The sequence below is a fragment of the Diabrotica undecimpunctata genome, chromosome 7, assembly GCF_040954645.1.
Source record: "Diabrotica undecimpunctata isolate CICGRU chromosome 7, icDiaUnde3, whole genome shotgun sequence".
In the NCBI taxonomy this organism is placed as follows: Eukaryota; Metazoa; Arthropoda; class Insecta; order Coleoptera; family Chrysomelidae; genus Diabrotica; species Diabrotica undecimpunctata.
This window is the reverse complement of record NC_092809.1, coordinates 59,518,742-59,537,435: the sequence shown is the minus strand read 5'-3', so window position 1 is coordinate 59,537,435 and position 18,694 is coordinate 59,518,742. Positions and strand designations below refer to the sequence as shown.

Here is an 18,694-nt window from a genome sequence, read left to right as displayed (position 1 = left end):
TAAATAAAGCAACATTATAAGAATATAATATTTTATTAAAGTCATGGGTATCAAATGTACCCGCAATTTACAAACACATTTTTATAGAAGATAATAAATAAAAAACATAATAAAAAATATAACAATTTTTGTAAATAAGTACCATATTTCCTTTATAATTCTTATAATGTAAAAGCAGAGTTTATATTATATAAGTAGCCTTTATATACGGTTTATATATTTTGATCAACATTTTTACAGTAAAAAAGATTTGCACTTAAATCATCATCTGAAATAATTAGATCAAATTTACTAGAGTTTTTCCAAAATAAATCCAAAAAGGTTTAGTCATTTAGTATCTATTTTAATGTTTATCTGTAATAATACTATCTGGAATGACAACTACACGTTGTCATATTTTAGATGTTTTAAGTATAAAGACTGATTTTTGTCGACAATGACATTGTGCTCTGTAATAACTTTTTTGTGTTGTATACATATATGTAATATGGTATATCCAATGGTATATTGCAATGGTATTGCAATATACCATTGGAAGTCGAAGAAGTGAATAGAAAATATTTAAGAATTGATTAGCTATTTTCCACATGTGACAGACAAAGAACATACTTTATATCGGCAAAATGCTACGTTAATTCAAGGAGCAAATAAGAAAATACGCATCTTATCTTTTAAATCCAGTTTTATCGTTCAGTTAACGACATTTTCGAGTAAGAAAAGTATTATGTACTGAAAAAAGAGTTGTTATTGTCAAAAGTTATTATTCCTCTTTTTAGATCGATAAGGTACTCGGTAGTATTGAGTTTTCGTTTGAGAAACCACCAATTCCCAGCCATACGAAAATAGGCCAAATAAAAATATAATTCCTAAAATTCGGCTGTGTTAATCGTAACTCTTAATATTGGTTTCTTTGTAGGCAGATAAGAGATGAGCTTAAAAAACGTTTAGAACAGGATATTGCCATTTTTGTCACTGTTGAATAAATGAAGAATGTTTTAATATTGAAAAGCTCACAAAACACCCTACCAGACCGGCTGATGTTGTGTAATGGTATATTGTTATTTGGGTTTATATGCCCTGTTCCAGAATTGTTTGTTCCTGCAAATGCAGCAGATACTGGCAAAGACGATGAGGCGACTGACGTATTTTGCTGCTCACTAGTTTTTAATTTCTTACCGTCCTGTGTTTTAGTCAGAACGACAATTAAGTTAATGCCGAATTAAATATTTAGCAAATTAAAGCGATGTAAGATTTTAGGTTACTTGTTTAAATGCTAGTATAGAAAATACATGTCAGATATCTAACCAGTGCGATTAAATTTGTCATTCTCTAATATTAATAACAACACAACCGAAACAATCAGAAAGATTGGACTAAACTTGGAGGGTTACAAGATTTGTATCATTTCTTAGAGTTCTAACCAGGAATGTTGGTACTTTTTTCATATTGTAATTTATGACAAAAGGCGTGAATTGAATCCAGCGACTCATTAAAAAGTTAAGACATTTTAGTCCTAATGTTTTCCTTATTGATAAGCAGTTCACAACATATCACAATGCCTGTATTTATGTTATATTTTCTGTGTTCTATAATTTTTATTTACAGTTTATGGCAATAAACTTTGTAATAAAAGTTAGTTACCCAACAATAACAATCTAGATACTAAATGATGAATTGTTTGATTATGTCGAATAAACTATAAAACATAATATATTATTATCGTTAGATTATTTATTTTCATTAGCATAATTAAAACCACTAACATTTTTCTGTCTGGCTAAAAGGAACATGTTTTAAGCTGCTGATGAAAGGGAAAATTTCTGTGATCTTGTTGGTATCATGACAGTTAGCGTCTAAGACACTAAATAAATTTTGGAAAGTTCATAAGTTGAAAAATAGCAAACAATACGCTATGTGCGCTGTATATATATATATATATATATATATATATATATATATATATATATATATATATATATATATATATATATTTAGGGATTCTACAGTATTCACTGCCTTCCCTCGCTCAACCGTTTCCATCTCTCTCTGTTGTTCCATTCTCCATCGTTTAGTCCTCTCTTACTCATGGCGTCGTCTACTTCGTTCCTCCAGGATTTTCGGGGTCGTCCTCTTTTCCTCCTTCCTATGGGGCTCCATTCGGTTATTCTTTTTATCCATCTGCTGTCGCTAGCTCTTCTTACATGTCCATACCACTTTAGTCTTTTTTGTTCTATATATGTTAGTATGTCTGTTTCTATTGATGTTCTTTGCTTTATTTCGTCATTACTTCGAAGTAATATATATATATATATATATATATATATATATATATATATATATATATATATATATATATATATACGCTATGTGCGCTGTATATATATACACCGCACATTCTACATATAAAAGCGTTTCTGATAGAGTAGCTTATATTATAATAGACCTAGATAATAAAACCAAGATCAAGGTTATACAAGTGTATGCTCCCACAACAACACATCAGGAAGAGGTAGTTGAAATGTTCTACGAATATTTGATAACAGTATTAGAAGAAAATGATACACAGTATAAATAAATAAGGGAGTAAAGGAAGATTTAACGATCTACAATGAAAACAAGGTAGAAACAAATAATAGAAAAGAACCGAGGCCTGAAATGCTTAAGATCAAACTTAGGAAAGCCTATAATAATCTCATTGAAGGATAAAGATGGAAAAGAAATAAGAGAAAAGAACTAAATCCTATAAGTTACTCAAACATTTTACCGTGATTATATTCTTCAAACAAAAACCCAGATAACACTGCAAAGGAAGATCTTAAGAGAAAGATAATTAACGTCAACTCAACTAAACAACACACGCACAACTAAAGAACAATAAGGCTCCGGGCCCAGGTGGAATACTTGTAGAAATGTTGAAGGAGGGGAGTGAAATTATTTTCGAAGAATTGAAAAATTTTTTCAACGAATGTCTTCACAGAGGAGAAGTCCCAGATGATTGGAAAGAAAGTTTGATAATACTTCTCTTCAAAAAAGGAGACAGGGAAGATCTGAAGAACTATAGGCCAATCTCCCTGCTGTCCCAAATGTACAAACTGTTTATGAGAGTAATAACTAACATGTTAACGTCGAAGCTCGATAGGTATCAACCGGTAGAGCAGACAGGATTCCGAAAAGGTTACAGTACAGCGGATCATCTTCTTACAGTCAGAACGCTAATAGAGAAAGCCAGTGAATATCACTTGAACTTATACATTGGCTTCGTTGATTATGAAAACGCATTCGACTCCATAGAACTTTGGGCAATGGAGAGAGCTATGAACAACTGCAGGATAGACTCCCGATACAGAATGCTTATACATAATATTTACAAGAAAGCTACAATAAAAATACAAATAGATGTGAAAACCAAAGCTATACCAATCAACAGAGGAGTTCGCCAGGGAGATGTTATCTCACCAAAGCTATTCACACTTGGACTGGAAGACGTGTTCAAAGACATTAACTGGACAGATAAAGGATTAAATGTTAATGGAAGAAAACTGAGTCAGTTGAGATACGCTGATGACATTGTAATATTCGCTACAAATTTCAAAGTAAGAAATACCGTTAGACGACATAAATTTAGAAACAGTAAGCGAATACATCTACCTGGGACAGATAATGAAAGTTAACAAAGAAAATCAAACTGCCGAAATTACCAGAATAAGGTTAGCGTGGGCAGGATTTGGAAAACCGAGTTGGATCTTGAAAAGCCTTAAAATAGAACAATATTTAAAAACCAGAATTTACGATCAGTGTATCCTCCCTATACTCACGTATGGTTCACAGACGTGGACACTCCCAAGTCTAATATGGATAATATAGTAAAGACACAAAGAGCAATGGAAAGATCAATGCTCGGGGTGAGACTTATAGACAAAAAAACAAACAAATGGATTATAAGCAAAACCAAAGTAAAAGACGCAGGAGAACATACTGCCAAATTAAAATGGAGCTTCGCAGGACACAATGCCGGACTGAAGGATAAAAGATGGAACCATGAAATATAACAATGGAGACCATGGTTAGGAAAGAGAAGCAGAGGCAGACCACTAATGAGATGGGCTGATGACATTAAGAAGATCGGAGGACACAACTGGAAGCAAGTGGCGCAAAATAGAAAACACTGGATTGATTTGGGGGAGGCCTATGTCAAAAGTTGGATTACTTAAGGCTGAAGAGAGAGAGAGAGAGAGAGAGAGAGAGAGAGAGAGAGATGCAGCGCACACAAATCTGTAGAATAGTATTTTTCTATACATAATAAAGCAGTATGATGTTGATAACCGACCATGGTGGTACCAAGACATGGACGTTACAAAGTGGAGCCCAATATGGGGCGTTTTTTTGAGTATCCGTAGAGATGTTCAGAGGATTCTTCCTCCCGTTCCCCCAAGCAGTATTCTGTTGTTGAACCTTGGCGATACCACGACTTGGACGTTAAAAAATCAGACAAAAAAATGTCGGTACTGTATATGAAAGAGAAAAATTTAAGTTCTGTGATAATATATCAACATAAATTTAATTACATTAAACCCCTTAGTAGGCCAATGTTACCTAACAATTATACTATATTGGCAGCAAATATATAAAAAAGTTCATTATTCTAAAGTTTAGTGAACAAAAAGTGGTTGATAGGTTATGTGAATAAACACAGGTTTTAATTTCCACTGAAGTTATTTATAACCTTAAAAGATGTTTGGCTAAAGGTCTTCATTTTATTAAAAATTTTAAACAATAGCAAGTAAAACATCAACACATTCTGTGTAAATTAATATCAGTGTTTTTATCACATAATTAAAATGAATTTGTTGGAGCAATAATTGATTGTATAAAGATAATTTAAAAATGTTTAACACAGTTGCTAAAGTTTTTGCCGATCTAATTTTTACAAATATAACATTCAACATTTATAACTAATCTCATTTTGGGAACCATTATTACAAAAATGTAATGTTTAAATCCGAAGTTCAAATATAATTTTTAGATTAGTTAAGGTAACTGTATTAATAATTATTAACGTAGTTTTCAAATTAGTTGAAACTATTGTAAATAGAATTTCATCTATAGAACGCTGCATTTGTACACAAAAAAATCAACAAGTGCGTTTGACGCCTAAAATTTTGTAAAAAGGTAAAAAATGTCGAACCTAAATGTACAATACTTTAAATTCTGGTCCCATCAGAATTATGATTTGATCTTAAAAATAATATAAAAACACTATTCAACAGTAACACTCTTGGCTAAATTACGAGGACAGTCTACGTTGCATCCTTTAAGTACGGCGATGTGGAAAGAAAGAAGTTGCATTGGAATAACGGTTAGGATTCCTTGAAGGCAGTCCACTGTTTTTGGAATTTCGAGGTATTTTTGGCTGTAGGCCATTGTTTCTTTATCTCCTTCTTGGCAGATTAAAATTGGTTTGCCTTCGCGAGCAGTAACCTGTAAAAAATCAAATTTAGACAAGACCGTAATTTGTTTATTTACTTTTCGTATTTTTTATATCTTGCCTACACTGACAATTTACACATATAAACTCACAGATCTAAGTGATATCTAGTAATAAATTTTATACTGGTTATTATAATAAAAAATAATTATTACACAAAATATTAACATATAAATACAGTAGACTCCCTCTATAACGAGAACTGAAATGACAGACTAATTACCTCGTTATAAGCCGATCTCGTTATATCAGACAATCATAATACTGTGCATACATATGAATCTGTAGTTTTCTAAACCATTAACTTCCTATAGTGAAGCCATTCGGAGCAATATAAGATGCTAATAAATATTGTTTGAATGGCGTTTTTTAAAAAAAGTTATTTACTTTTATTGTCAATGAAATATATTAAAACATAAAAGAGTTGTTTACTTTTATTATCAATGATATACGTTAAAACAAAAAAGCTGTACTTATATTTTTTTCCAACTACATAATGTATAAATCGTATTTTCAAGGATAACATAAACTATTGCTTCTGCAATTTTAAGAACTCTGTTATTTTTAACTGCTTTAAATGGTCTAGTATCATTCTATCATATATTTTCTAAAGATGTGAAACAGTTGTATTTATTCATTGTAAAGAAGTTTATTGCGGGCTGCAGTTAAGTTTATTGAGGGGCTGTTTGAAAAGGTATTTATTTATGGCCACGACCGCACTAAAAACGTAAAAAACACGTTTTTGGATCTTATTTTCTCTCGTTATAACCAAATTTGCCTCGCTATAGACGGTTATAGTTCAATAGAAATTTCACGGGACATCTAATGTATCTCGTTATAAGCGAAACCTCGTAATAACCGTGTTCGTTATAGAGGGAGTATACTGTATTATAGAGTGGCATGAGGACCACTAAATATGACGTTCAAGGACATTTTATAATTAAAGACATAAGTGGATAAAGGTGTTATGTCACATTTTTTAATTCTGAGTAAATTGATAAAATACATTTTGATCTGGAACTTTTCTATAATGTTTTAGATTGAAATTGGTAAAACTCTATTAGTTAAATGAGTTTAAAGTATTGTCTGTGATATGCTTCAGAAATATTTCAAGATACAAATCTCTTGAAAAAATATTTTTTTGTGTATATAACACCTTTATCCATTAACCTACAAAGAAAAAGTTTATATGATTTATTGTGAATAAAGGAGTTATACAGATATGAAAGTAAGTGATTCTTTATTATCACTTAAAATTAACACGAAGGAATACGCGAGAGTCCATATAAAGCCATATTTGACGTTAAACCAAAAAGGGGCCTAGCATCGTCATCTCTCCTTTACGGTGAAATTGAAAATATTGAAACTGTGGAACAGCTTAACCAAATGCTAAGAGATAGTATGCTGACTTGACACGTGGGCTGAATGATCTAGTCACCCAAATTCGGCACTTGTCCCAGAAAACATAAAACAGCACCCGAAATCGCTTTGACCGATCGAAAATTAAAGTTACGTTCGACAGCAAAAGAGTAGAAGATCGCAGAAGGTGGTTTATCATTATTTTGCATGAAAATTCTTCAATAAAAAAAGTTATGTTTAAATTGGGTGTCGCCTTTGACCACACTCAATAAAAAAAACAACTGTCGATTCAACGAGTTGTTTGTAACTACTTCAGCGCTTAAATTCAAGTTTTTGCATCGATTTCAAGATATTTGCCAACGCAACATGGATATATCATTTAATCTCACGTTAAATCAGTAGTCAATTAAGTAGACAGGAACAGGTGAAAGCCGTCAAAAGGAACCAAAGACGCAAACATCAGATGGCTAGGTTTTGACTTCGTATTTTGGGATACGAAATATCGATTACCTTGGAATAAGACTATTATGTTTAAGAAATAAAAAAGCTACAAATAAAACGGTCATAAATGAAAAAAAAAAAAAAAAAATGACGACAAAAGAGCATGAAAAAAACTTCGAATGGTTCCGCATCCACGCTATTCTTCAGATATGCTCACCAATGATTACTGGCTGTTTTCAAACCACAAAAAGATACTCCAATGAAAGAGGCATTAAATGGGAAGATTATTGCTAATACTGAAACATATTTTAAAGCCAAGCACAAATCGTTCTACAAAAAAGACATCGCATTGTTATGGAAATGAGCTGGAATCAGTATATCATTTTAAAAGGAGACTATATTTGTAGATAAATTAGTAGGCAAAAATTAGTGTTTTATTATTTAGATTCGGGACTAAATGCGTGATAAGCAAGAGGAAAACTTTTGTGGAGAAAAGAGTTTTCCACAAAATAATTTATTTTACATATATCTAAAGTGTAATTTGTTCTTACCTGTTGCAGAGCATTCATGCATTTAGTATAAACATGATCTCTCATCATGATCATCATTACCGGCATAGTTTCATCGACAAGAGCCAGAGGTCCATGTTTCAATTCTCCAGCCATAATGCCCTCACTGTGCATATAAGTTAATTCTTTTACTTTCTAAAATAAAAACATTTGATGTAATTCCCTCACAAAGATCTTTCAGATAGTTAGTCTATTTTTAAAAACAATATATTTACCAAAGCTCCCTCTAGACAGGTAGCGAAGTTAAATCCACGGCCCATAATAAGCAGAGATTTCTTTTTGTACAAGTCTTCAGCGAGACTTTTAACTTTGTCGTCCAGTTTAAGTACTTCGCGGATTTGACTCTGTAGATTTCTTAAACCATCAATTATCTGAAACAGATTACTTTATTTTAGAGTTTACATTTACCCTGTTAGTAGTAGAGTTGTGAACTTTTGAGAGACAGGTTATAGACTTCACTTTTGTTTACCAGCTGATTGTTTAGTCAAGAGCAGAAGTTGCGGTAAGGTGGATGATCTGGGATTCCATCGCGCTGAGCCAAGTGAGACTTACTATCAGGTGATAATGGAAACGGTTGTTTCTTAAAGCTGTCATATTTTATACTATTTTTGAGTGGCATTTTAGTTGTTTTGTGTGTTGCTTTGGTCCAATTTTTGAGCGTTATCTTATGAGCTTATTGAGCAAAAAATATAAATTGTTACAACATTTTCATCAAACCTAATAGCTTGTACCAGGGAATGAAAACTGCGTTTTGACGTGGCAGAAAAGTACTTTGAGGCTGTTCCGTTCCATAAAAAGTTCTTAAGTATTTAAATATTGGGCCCTCTTTCCACCAGCAAGATACAAAAGCCCAACAAATGCACACACTTCGTCATAATTTATAGGACCGTAATGTTTCACGTTTCTAGTAAGTTTCATATTGGTGTAAACTGTAAAATACTGAATTATTTCATTGAAGAAAAAAGTTTCCAACAATCCAATACTATTTTGGCTTTCTTGACAACACCTTTTATACCTGGCAACTGTGTTACCAACAATATTTTGAGGTCTGTTTTTTCAAATTTGTTTCGATAATTGTACACAAACCGTGTCAGTAAACGTTGCTGTTTCCTCTCATACGAGTACTCCTTCAAAAACAAAGACAAAGTCTAAATCTAGTCTAGTTCAAAAACAATATTTTAAATAGAATATAACATTATTTTAAAATTCGTACCTATGTAATTGGTACCGTGTGAGATATTTTACTAATACCTCGACACCGTCGACTTTTGTAGCGGTCTGTACCAATATTCGTTAATTTCAATCTAAATTAATGGTGGGGGTGACTAGGCAAAACGTTTAGCGGAGCTGACCGGAGTGGAATATACGATGTGCAAAAGAAAAGTAAAAATGTTAAGATAATTTCTAACGGTGGTACTGATCGCGGGTTAATCACAAAATAGGACAAATGATATGCAACTTAAGACCTTACAAGAGGTAGAAACAGTAGCTCTCGAGATTTGGAATGATATTGATCAAGACCAAATAACAAACCTTATTTCGAGTATGTCTCGTCGATGTGAAGTCGTCGTTAGAAGTAGAGGGGGAAACAAGCGCTACTGACGTATATTGTATTGATTTTTGTCTTTTTTAGGGATATTGTCGTCGTAGCAAGAGTGGACCTATGAAACTATCCACTCTGCTGTACGCTCTGCTTAGGGGGCTTCGTGAATTCGATGTGCGAAACACCCCAGGCACTTATCCCTTATCCTAGTTGGGACGTTGAATTGTTTCTTTTTGAAGGATAAAATAAAACTCAAAGCCTCAGAGTCTGATGTAGGTGGAGCAGAGCCCCGTTAGTCGGCTCCCTAGAGTTTAGGGCTCTAGGAGAGACCGAGGTAGACTGTCCTTTGGTTTGGAAATCAACTAATATTTATACATAATATTTTACAAGATTCCAAACCAAAAGACCAATGAGAAAATGGGAAAAGGAAGGAAGGCGGGGCGATGCACGCCAAGAGTGCTCATTGGTCACTCTGACCGAGCACTTGGCGATAATATGTATGTTCCCTTAAAGTGAAATCTTATAACATCCACCTACTGTCACCACATTTTAAGACCTTAGCCAGAAGGTTACACGAACTTTACTTTACCACATTTTAAAAATTTAATATGTTTATTATTTAATCTAAAGGTTATTATGCCTAGATATGTTGGTAGCTTTACCTACTTTTAAGATGTTTCACTGATGATAGTTCGGCAGAACCGAATACGTTTTGAAACAATTTTTAATGCTTTGTATAATTTTTAAATTTTTATAATAAATATATACCATTATAAATCAAAAGTTTTTACTTCATTGTAAGACTATGGTATACAGTCAACCACTGGGACTTTCCCTTTTAATTTTTAATTAACTTCTATTAATACCGCAACACTTACCTCTACTCTTCTCTGTCTAAGAGACAATCTATCTTCGCTCATGACTAGCGCGAACATAACCAATGAAATAAACTGACTTGTGTATGCTTTGGTGGAAGCAACACCAATTTCAGGACCCGCATTAATGTGGACACCGCAGTGGGATTCTCTACATATGGAACTACCGACAGTGTTGGTAATACCGACAATTAAGGCACCTGCAACAATAAATTAAATCAGTTTTGCTGTTTTTTAAGTGTAAAGTAAACATTTCAATAAAAATCACATAATTAAAAAAGTTTGAATTGAGTTCATCAAAAGGAGCTGCATACCTCTTTGTTTACAATATCTCAAGGCCATGAGTGTATCTGCCGTTTCACCAGATTGTGAAATAAAGAAGCAAACATCATCTCTGAACACAGGTGTAGTACGATCTAAAAAGTCACTCGCCAATTCCACCATAACGGGTAATTCAGTCAGTTCTTCCAGCAACTGCCTTGTGGCGATGGCACTGTGGTAACTGGTTCCGCAACCGATCAACATCAGTCTTCTACATCTTTTTACTTCTGGAATGTAGTCTTTGATTCCACCAAGAGTTACAGTCTAAAAAAATATTTCAGTTAGATGGTTCAAATGCATTAATAACGAGATTAATTGTACAATTGGAACAGCTCGCGTAATGTTTCTCAGAATAAAATCATTCTTATGTAAAGACAACTATAGGAACTTGTTATTTCTACAATAGTTTGTGCAATAAACAATAATAATTATAATATTTGAATTTTCCCTCTCACTGAATTCAAGACTTACACGATCAGCATGATATGTTTACATCCGAATCTAACGAACCTAAAACATTAGTAGTAAAAGAGATACTGCTTTCTTTGCTAATTCTGGGTATTCATTCTTAACTGAAATCCAAACAACATCCGGAGCTACTTCTCTAAATTTTGATTTTAAAACTGTGTCAGAATACACTTCAATAAGTTGTTCCTTTTCAGAACAGGTTAATTCTGCCTTGCTTACGTTGTTCTCGTCAAATGCAATCAACCATTCACAGTTAGCACTCAAGACAGGGGGAAAGTATTTAGTTATCCCTTCTTGCAACTTACATAAGTGCTCTTTCGTGCTCTCCTTTAGTAGAGTCTGTTCTTCAGATTTCAAATTAATTAAAGTTATAGAGGTTTCGGGAAAAGCAGTCAAATCTTTTTTTTTATAACCGAGTTCCAGAATGTAAGTTTTTTGGAGAACGCACTTATTTTATCAGTTGATGATATTATGGTTTCGTTTCGTCCTTGCATAGTTGCATTCAATGAATTTAGCTTATTAAAAATGTCAGAAAGGTAAGCCAACCTAGCACACCAAAGAAGGTTTTTAAGATTTTTACAAAAACCACTTTGGCCATCTTCTGTTTTAAAAAATTCGAGTAGTTCGTCTTTAAGTTCTAAAACTCTGTTTAGTATTTTTCGTTTCGAAAGCCAACGAATTTTACTATGAAATAACAAGACTTTATGATCTGCGTCCATGTCTTTACAAAATGTCTCAAACACCCTTGATTTCACCGGACGAGTTTTGATAAAATTGATCATAGAAACAACAGTATGAATAACTTCACCCAGTTGGCTTCCATCAGTAGTTTTTACTACCAGAGCTTTTCGATGTAAAAAGCAATGAGTAGTTATTATCAACTGGTATTTCTTTAGTGTGAAACTTAAAAATCCTTTGACATTTCCCGTCACTGCAGCGGCACCATCTGTACATATCGCAATACAATCCATCCACTTAAGTCCGTGATCCTGAAAGAAGGTGTCAACAGTAGAAAATATATCAGCTCCAGTGGTTGTTGTTACCAATTCACGACAGAATAGGAACTGTTCAATAATTTCCGGTCCGTACACAAATCTTACGAAAGATATCAATTGGATCTTTCCCGAAGTGTCCGTGCCTTCGTCCAGTTGTAAAGCAAATTGTGTATTTGCCAATACCTCCCTAACATTACTTTGAATATCGATTGACATATCTAATATACGTCGATGGACTGTGTCATAAGATTAAGGTACCTTTGATATTTGTTCAACAGCTTCCGGGCCTAACATTGTAGCAACTAATTCTTTACATGCCGGTAAAATAAGCTCTTCACCAATAGTATGGGCTTTCTGTTTTTTGGCAATCAATTCAGAAACTTTATATGATGCAAAAGTGCCTTATCTGGGAGTTTTATTCGTTTTTCCATTATAACTGAGGATGATTGAATGGAACAACGTAGACGTTGAAAATACTCGCGCGGTTTTTGGGAAACGCTTTGATGATTTTGTTCCAAATGTCTTTTCATCTTGTTGGGAACCATCGATTCGTTTGAAATATTCTTACCACATATCAAACACCGCGGATTAGGTTTATCTTTGTCACCTGTCCAAGTAAATCCATAACTTAAATACTCTTCTTTGTACTGGCGCTTGTGTCCTTTTGCTGATCCTGGTTTTATAATTTTCTTGCTAAATTGCGAAGCAGAGGCAATATTTAAACTTTCTTTATCCGTTTTATTTTTTTTTGGCACTAGTGCATTCGTCCTTATTTTCTTCTACTTCAGAAGAACTTTGGCTTTCGTAATTAAAATAAAATTATTTTACATTACATTTTCACATCCGCGTTTAATTTGGTCAGTAGCAAGAAACTGCGTACGGGGTATATAGTAATTGAATCGGTCATTTCGAAAACAACATAAGTCCATATTTGGGGTGAAATGACTTTTCGACGCCATGATGAGTTCAATATTGAAATCAACCATTTCGCGTAAAAACAACGCAAGTTACTGTTTAAAATACTGTATGGTAGGTCAGTATGTTTTTCGGAGAGTTCGAAAACAACATATGTCCTTATCCATATCAACGTATGTCCTTATCCATACCAACGTTTAGGAGTTTAAAACATATGAAATACTGTTTAGTTCTTTGACAATGTAAAATAGCTACATAAGTTTTTATGTATTTTGACTGTTTCTTGCTGAACATAAAGAACTATTCATAACGCAAGTTATGTCGGTTAAATTTTAAAAACAGAGAGGAAACAATTACGGATTGGCACTTTATTGATTGGTATAACGTGGTATATACCTAATAGTTAAAAAAAATTGTTGAATGCATGATTAGTATATTATAACAAGTAAAAAAATATAAAAAAATGTCGTATTCGTAAATCTCGCGACACACCTGATAGGTTCTTCCGGCACACCAGTGTGTCGCGACACGGTGGTTGAGAACCGCTGATCTAGATATATAGATAGATAGATTCAGAGAGGTGCCTTTTGGCCTATTCCACTGCGGCCTTTTCAGATCTATCGTGGTCCTCTAGTCCTAGATATCATTTTTCTAGCCTGACTATTTTTAAAAAGTCTAATAGCTTCGAGACTCTACCTTCCATGTAGCTATTTGCCAGTGTATTTCCTTCTCCTAATGCAAAGAACCTCACATTTGCCAGACTGTCACACTGACATAGAATGTGCTCTGTTGTTTCTTCTTCAAGGTGACAGAATCTGCACAGGTCATCATCTGATAATCCCATCAGCTTCAAGTGCCTATTCAGCTTACAGTGAACTAGTAGAAGACCTACTATGGCTTTGACTATTTTCATGTCTTTGCTTATTAGGTCTGCCGTTAATTTTGTCGAATGTTCTGTAATGAGCCTGTCTTTGTCCTGGTGAATTCCTCCACCATTCCAGATATTTGTGAGCTTCCCACTTGTAGCCCTTCTTGTTACTGTCTTTGCAACGCCGCAGAACGGTTCCGATCCAATGAATGACATTGATGAGCCTTGTTTGGCCATTTCATTTACTTTTCCATTATTCTTATGACCCTCGTGCCCCGATACCCAGGCTGCCGTAACCTTGCTACGGTCTCCTAGTTTATTTAGGGCACACACACAATCCCATACTAGCTTAGAATTGACCTTTACAGAATTGAGTGACTTAAGCGCTGCCTGACTATCTGTGAAGATGGCAACTGAACGGAAAGTTCTTTCCTGCCTTTCTATTTCTTTCACGCAGTGATGGTTTGCCGTTATTTCCGCCTTTAAAACTGTCACATCCTTAGATAGACTTTATTGGTAATCTAACTAGATCTATTATTATCTCTATTTTAGCTAGAAGCTTAAGGCTATTCAAAATATATATCTGCTTTGCAAATTAAGTTTTAAGGAATAGGAGAGAGAGAGAGAGAGAGAGAGAGAGAGACGTAGAAAAATAATAATCTAGGACAATTAGATGAATATGCACAGTTAAGTTAATGATGAAGAACATATAATATATGTGCATATTATGATTTTTCTGAATTTTTGTTTGAGTTCTGTAATCTAAAATATATGCACTAATGTAATCAAGTTGCTTTGGAAAGCTTATAAAAACTATTAAAGAAGTTAATGGTCTTGTAAAGACGTGAAACAGGACTCAACACTTGCTAATAACACATTATAGCAAGTGAGTGCTTTCATACCGATAAAGTTAATTTTGATCGTGAACGAGTCATTTTTTATTTACACTATATTTTATTTTTTAGAAACTTACCCCATTTTCAAAGTTAACACGTCCTCTCATAGTATTGATGACAGATTCGGGTTGTTCAAAAATTTCTTTCTGCATAAAGAAATCATAATTTCCTTTCATTATCTGTTGCAACTCCATCTTTAAAGTGGTAATTTCTCGTTTTTGTGGGTCATCGCCGGCTCTTCGGATTCTGTGGATGCTAAGGGAACCATTTTTAACAGCTGCCACGTCGTCATCCTAAATATATTTGAACATGATTAGATTTTAGCACTGTAATAAGATGAGTTTAGGGACAAAAAGACAAAATATAACTGAAGAAATGTAAGTGAGATAATTTTGAACAAAAATGTTTAATAGCAAAATAACACCGTGAACCGTTCTCTCAGAAACAACACTTGACGCGACCGGCGATTTTGAATGTCAATTACGCGCGTGAAATCAATTTTTGAAGAGAAGCTTCTATACTGGCGTTGTATTTTACTTTTTCTTTATAGTGAAATGCTGAGGCGAGCGTCACGGAACTAGCGCCACAAGATGGCGTCGTCACGAGTAGCGTCATAAAATAGCGGGTCTTTACATCGATTCACTACTCTCTACTTAAGATTAAATTTGAAAGTAACTATAAATGTAATAGTAGCAACAGCAGTATTTCATAACATAAAAATGGAGTCTTGTTTCCTGTAAATCATAATCCAGATCAACAAGAAAACCTTTTAATTAAGGCCAGAAAAATGGAAAGAAAAATACAATTTCTTCAATTTCAATGTGAAAATGATATTAGCTTCAGAGTGGAGAAAATGTTTCCAGACTGGGTTTGACTATATGCAAAAATGTATAGAAAATGTAAAATACTTCGTTTTTCTAAACTTGCCCTTTCCCTTTTTACTTTTTGTAAAAACTTTAAAAGGTAATCCTCGTAAAAAAAATTATTGTGATAGTTTTGTACACTTACTTCAAAATAAATCACCCTGTTGGTATGCTCAATAATTGCGGAAGCATCTGATGCAAAGAAATATTCGACTTGTTTGTCTTCAAGAGGTTCGAATTCAGATGTTGACCCTGTTCTTGGTAATGTAGGGTATTCTCCTCTTCCATGAGGTCTGTGTTCTAAAAATCAAGTCAACAAAACGTTTATAATTCCAGTAGAAAATGTATAACAGCTGATACCCTCCATTTGTAAGCATATCTTAGAATTTAAACAAGGATTTGGTGTAAATTGTTACAATGTGTACATATTTTTGTTTGCAGAATAATCTAGGTACAATTGACATCGAAATAAAAAGTATTTAATAAATAATAAAATTTAAAAACTCTTATTAATTTGCCTGCAATGTAAGAATTGTCAATTATTTATGGATGAACTTATTTATATTTTATCCTAGCTGAGTACATATTTTGTCAAGGGTTTAGGGATATAATGAATTTTTTTTATTGGTATTTATTGAAACGTACATTATAGCAACATAATAATAATTATAAGATTGATATCGCATTTTACGAAAAAATCACAAGCATAACTTTCGTCTTAAAATAACCCAGATTATAAAAAAGTGGTTTCGAAGCGAAAAAAGACAATTTTTATAATTAATAATAAACATTGTTAAAATAAATAGGTTCCTGTGGAAAACTTTCGGTAACCTTTTAAACGTTGCATATTGGCATCACAATCGAACAAATTTTTTCTACAAAAGCCATCCGCCAAGTAGGTATACTATTGCATTTATATATGTAGCTATACAGAGTGTCCCATAGTCAATTGACCATTAGCTAATGGGTGATAGTTAACATCAAAATAAAGCGTTTGAGCTCAAATTGCTTATGCAAAATGTTGCTAATTTTCGTTCTACGTGGTGATTCATTAATATTTTTTATATTATTTTGAGGGATATATTGAAAACTATTTAACCGATTTAAGTGAAATTTGGTATCTTGCTATTATTTAGTATGCTTGATATGAAAATGATATTAGTTTTACCATTGACAGTAGGTGGCGCCACCTACTATAACATAGGTTCATTAATGTGGCCAATTTTTTTTTGTCCGCCTTTATAAACATTCTAGGAAAAAAAACATGAAATAACATTAAATTCTACACAAAAAGGTATTCTTGTTTCAAATAAAAAAAGTACACCGTTCGAAATAAACGAATTTTTTAGAAACGTGCATAAAATGAACAAAATTTACAAAAACTTATGTAAATTCAAACATTATTCAAAAGGTCTTAAATACCAGTGAATATTAAATGTATTAGTAGTAGATAATTTTTGCAAACTGCCTATGATTGAAACAATTATTTTTATGAAACCTTTTACACAGTAACAAATTAAAAAAAAGTGTTCACCATTAGATAAACTACATAATCTAAATCTTTTGTGTAAGTTTTCCTATTTTAAATAATGAGTTTCTTTGGGCCCTAATTACGTTAACTCCCTCTACAATATTTTGCTATAACTCTTGACGGTTATTTATTTTTTTTATAAATAAGTGACTTTAGGTAGTCCCACAAGTGAAAGTCTAGATGATTTAGTTCGAGACTGCCTGGTCTCCATGGGTATACACACTACCTCTACCAATCCACCTTTAAGGATAAATTTCATCTAGACAATTTCTAACTTCTAGGCTATAATGTGGTGGTGCACCATCATGCATGTACCAAGAGTTACCTCTCAAATTTAGAGGTATGTCTTCTAAAAGAGTTGGTAAATCTTCTCTTAAAAAATTTAGATACGTTACTCCGTCAAACCCAGTTGGTAATTCGAATGGTCCTACAATACAATCCCCAAATATGCCACACCAGATATTTATGGAAAACTCATGTTGAAAATGATGTTCTTGAAATGCATGAGGATTTTCTGTCGCATAGGTATGGCTATTGCGCCGGTTAAACACACCTCTTCTAGTAAATGTGGCTTCATCGGTAAATAAAATTTTATTATAAAACATTGGATCGTCTAAATGCCGCCCTATCATAAACTGACTAAATCGGACCCTTGATAGAAAATCCTGTGGTAAAAGATTCTATACTGGAGTAAAACGATACAGATACAGATTTTCTGTCCGTATTATTCTTGACACCGCAGATTTGCTTATACCAATGGCCGCAGAAACAAGCCTTGTACTGGTTTCTTTATCTTCTGCAACACGCACAACAATTTCATCCTCCATATCCGCATCAATTACTCTCGGTCTTCCAGCATTCCTGTTTTTGGGATGAAATGACCCTGTTTCGCCTAATCTGTCGAACAACGATCTAATAGTTTTATGGTTTCGTTGCATTCTATTGGGATAAAGTTCGAAATAGCGTTAAGCTGCTTTAGAGAACAAAAATTTTTCTGGACATACAAACAGATCATATCGCGCATTTCTACATTAGAAAATTCACTACGACGTGGCATTTTACGTTTATCTTAAGTGGTTTATAAAAAACTTAATAGCACTTGACAAATAATGACTCGCACTGCACTTTGACAACTAATAATAAATAAATTCGTAGTTACGTCTTGACGTTGCCATGAAGTTCAAAGCATACTTGTTTTGCAAAAAATTAAATAGAGAAATGCATCATTAACAAAATACGTTTATTTCGAAAACGGTGTACTTTTTTGATTTGAAACAAGAATACCTTTTTTGTGTAGAATTGAATGTTATTTCATGTTTTTTTCCTAGAATGTTTATACAGGGCGGACAAAAAAACTATGGCCACATTAATGAACCAATGTTATAGTAGGTGGCGCCACCTAGTGTCAATAGTAAAACTAATATCATTTTCATATTAAGCACACTAAATAATAGCAAGATACCAAATTTCATTTAAATCGGTTGAATAGTTTTCAATATATTCCTATCAATATATCCCTATATATAGCAGATCGAAAACTAGCAACATTTTGCATAATCAAATTG

The 18,694-nt window shown here is 33.3% G+C and overlaps 1 protein-coding gene across 4 annotated transcripts in view; it reads right to left on the bottom strand.

Moving 5' to 3' along the window:
* Positions 1 to 14: 14 nt before the first annotated feature.
* LOC140445391 (glutamine--fructose-6-phosphate aminotransferase [isomerizing] 2-like) overlaps positions 15 to 18,694 on the bottom strand; it is a 97,068-nt gene continuing 78,388 nt past the window's right edge. For all 4 annotated transcript variants that reach the window (XM_072537378.1, XM_072537379.1, XM_072537380.1 and 1 more), the window contains 7 exons: positions 15,744 to 15,898; positions 14,813 to 15,028; positions 10,587 to 10,857; positions 10,276 to 10,472; positions 8,070 to 8,225; positions 7,837 to 7,989; positions 15 to 5,478 (listed from right to left, as the gene is read on the bottom strand). In XM_072537378.1, the coding sequence (XP_072393479.1) occupies positions 5,257 to 5,478; positions 7,837 to 7,989; positions 8,070 to 8,225; positions 10,276 to 10,472; positions 10,587 to 10,857; positions 14,813 to 15,028; positions 15,744 to 15,898 (1,370 nt within the window). In that variant the 3' untranslated portion in view covers positions 15 to 5,256. The remainder of the gene's footprint in view (positions 5,479 to 7,836; positions 7,990 to 8,069; positions 8,226 to 10,275; positions 10,473 to 10,586; positions 10,858 to 14,812; positions 15,029 to 15,743; positions 15,899 to 18,694) is intronic.